Source organism: Gavialis gangeticus, unplaced genomic scaffold, assembly GCF_001723915.1.
Source record: "Gavialis gangeticus isolate Ggan-Ray unplaced genomic scaffold, GavGan_comp1, whole genome shotgun sequence".
Taxonomy (NCBI): Eukaryota; Metazoa; Chordata; order Crocodylia; family Gavialidae; genus Gavialis; species Gavialis gangeticus.
This window is the reverse complement of record NW_017729034.1, coordinates 44,338,905-44,340,210: the sequence shown is the minus strand read 5'-3', so window position 1 is coordinate 44,340,210 and position 1,306 is coordinate 44,338,905. Positions and strand designations below refer to the sequence as shown.

Here is a 1,306-nt window from a genome sequence, read left to right as displayed (position 1 = left end):
CCCCCCCCCCCCCCCCCCCCCCCTTTCAAAAAAAAAAAAAAAAAAAAAAAAAAAAAAAAAAAAAAAAAAAAAAAAAGAGGGGAAAAAAAAAACAACACCCAAGACACACACCAGACAAGACCCTCAAAAACTTCTATTTCTGAAGTACTAGTGTCACTAGCCTCTCTGAATAGGTTCTCCCCTCTAATCCACCTTAGGGAGAAAATATGTAGGCTTTAAATCACATTAGAAACATACAGACAGAAAGGAAGCCACATTTCTTGTACAAGGCAGTCAGGGATTTAAGTTTTGAATTGGTGCTTAGGAACACCCCCCCCCCCCCCAAACCCAGACTTTTCAGGTAGCTACAAAGTCAGCACAGGGAGGAACACAGTTCCGTTTACATAGTATTAGCTACATAAGCACGCATTACTTACCTGATGATGGTTATGAACTGGGTCATAGTCAGTTCTTGTGGAACTAGAAATTTTGTTTTGTCCAGTAGAGGCAGGTATTTTTCTCTATGGTATCTTTCAACAATCACCTGGTTTAAAAGAGTAAGAAATTCACTCCCTTTAGAGCAAGCTTTTTAAGAAAGGGAAGCCTTAAAAGACTTTGCTTTAGGAAAAACAAAACAAGATGATAAAATAAAGTAAATTAAGAGAGAGAGAGAGAGAGAGAGACATGCACCCACACAGCCATTCAAACACTAACATAAGGAAACAGGAGAGGGGCATTTACCGGGACTTTTGTTGGGAACTTTGCCCGAATTCCAGCTACTTCTTCCAGTCTAGTTGCTGTGCAAAAAGAAACACAAATGTTATACATATGAAATCCTACACCTCAGACATCTCTCAGCCAAGTAAAATACCCAAATGATTTACCAAAACTCTTTCGCATCTTAAAAGGCCTGACAGATTGGCTGCTATGGAAAGTCTGCATCTTCTTTACTTGAAGGCTTAGTGTTTCACTCTTAACCAAAAAAAAAAGAGCAACTAACTCCCTCTCCTCCACCAGAACTGAACACACTGTGTGAGGGTGTTAAGCCAAGCCCCTTATAAAGACCTGGTTGTGACTTCATATTACTTTCTTACCCCACCCCTGACCTCTCCCACACACAGCAGGGGGAGGGATTTAACCTGGCTAAAGCTAGATTGCATTAGCATGGTAGGCTCTGGCACAGAGAGTTCACAGTAGTTTTACTATGCTCTGTACCTAAGGGATACAATATGCACCCTGGTCCTGGAAGGGTATTGTGACATATGGTACATCTCATGGTATTTGCTTCTTCCCCTTATGTAACAGAAGGTCCTTGGGTCTTCTCATT

At 41.1% G+C, this 1,306-nt stretch overlaps 1 protein-coding gene across 1 annotated transcript in view; it reads right to left on the bottom strand.

Moving 5' to 3' along the window:
* Window positions 1–1,014, bottom strand: part of MAP1LC3C (microtubule associated protein 1 light chain 3 gamma) — a 2,122-nt gene extending 1,108 nt beyond the window's left edge. Inside the window, exons 1-3 of the mRNA XM_019526755.1 lie at window positions 864–1,014; window positions 721–776; window positions 417–523 (exon numbers count right to left, since the gene is read on the bottom strand). Coding sequence (XP_019382300.1) covers window positions 417–523; window positions 721–776; window positions 864–921 — 221 coding nt within the window. The 5' untranslated portion in view covers window positions 922–1,014. The remainder of the gene's footprint in view (window positions 1–416; window positions 524–720; window positions 777–863) is intronic.
* Window positions 1,015–1,306: the final 292 nt, after the last annotated feature.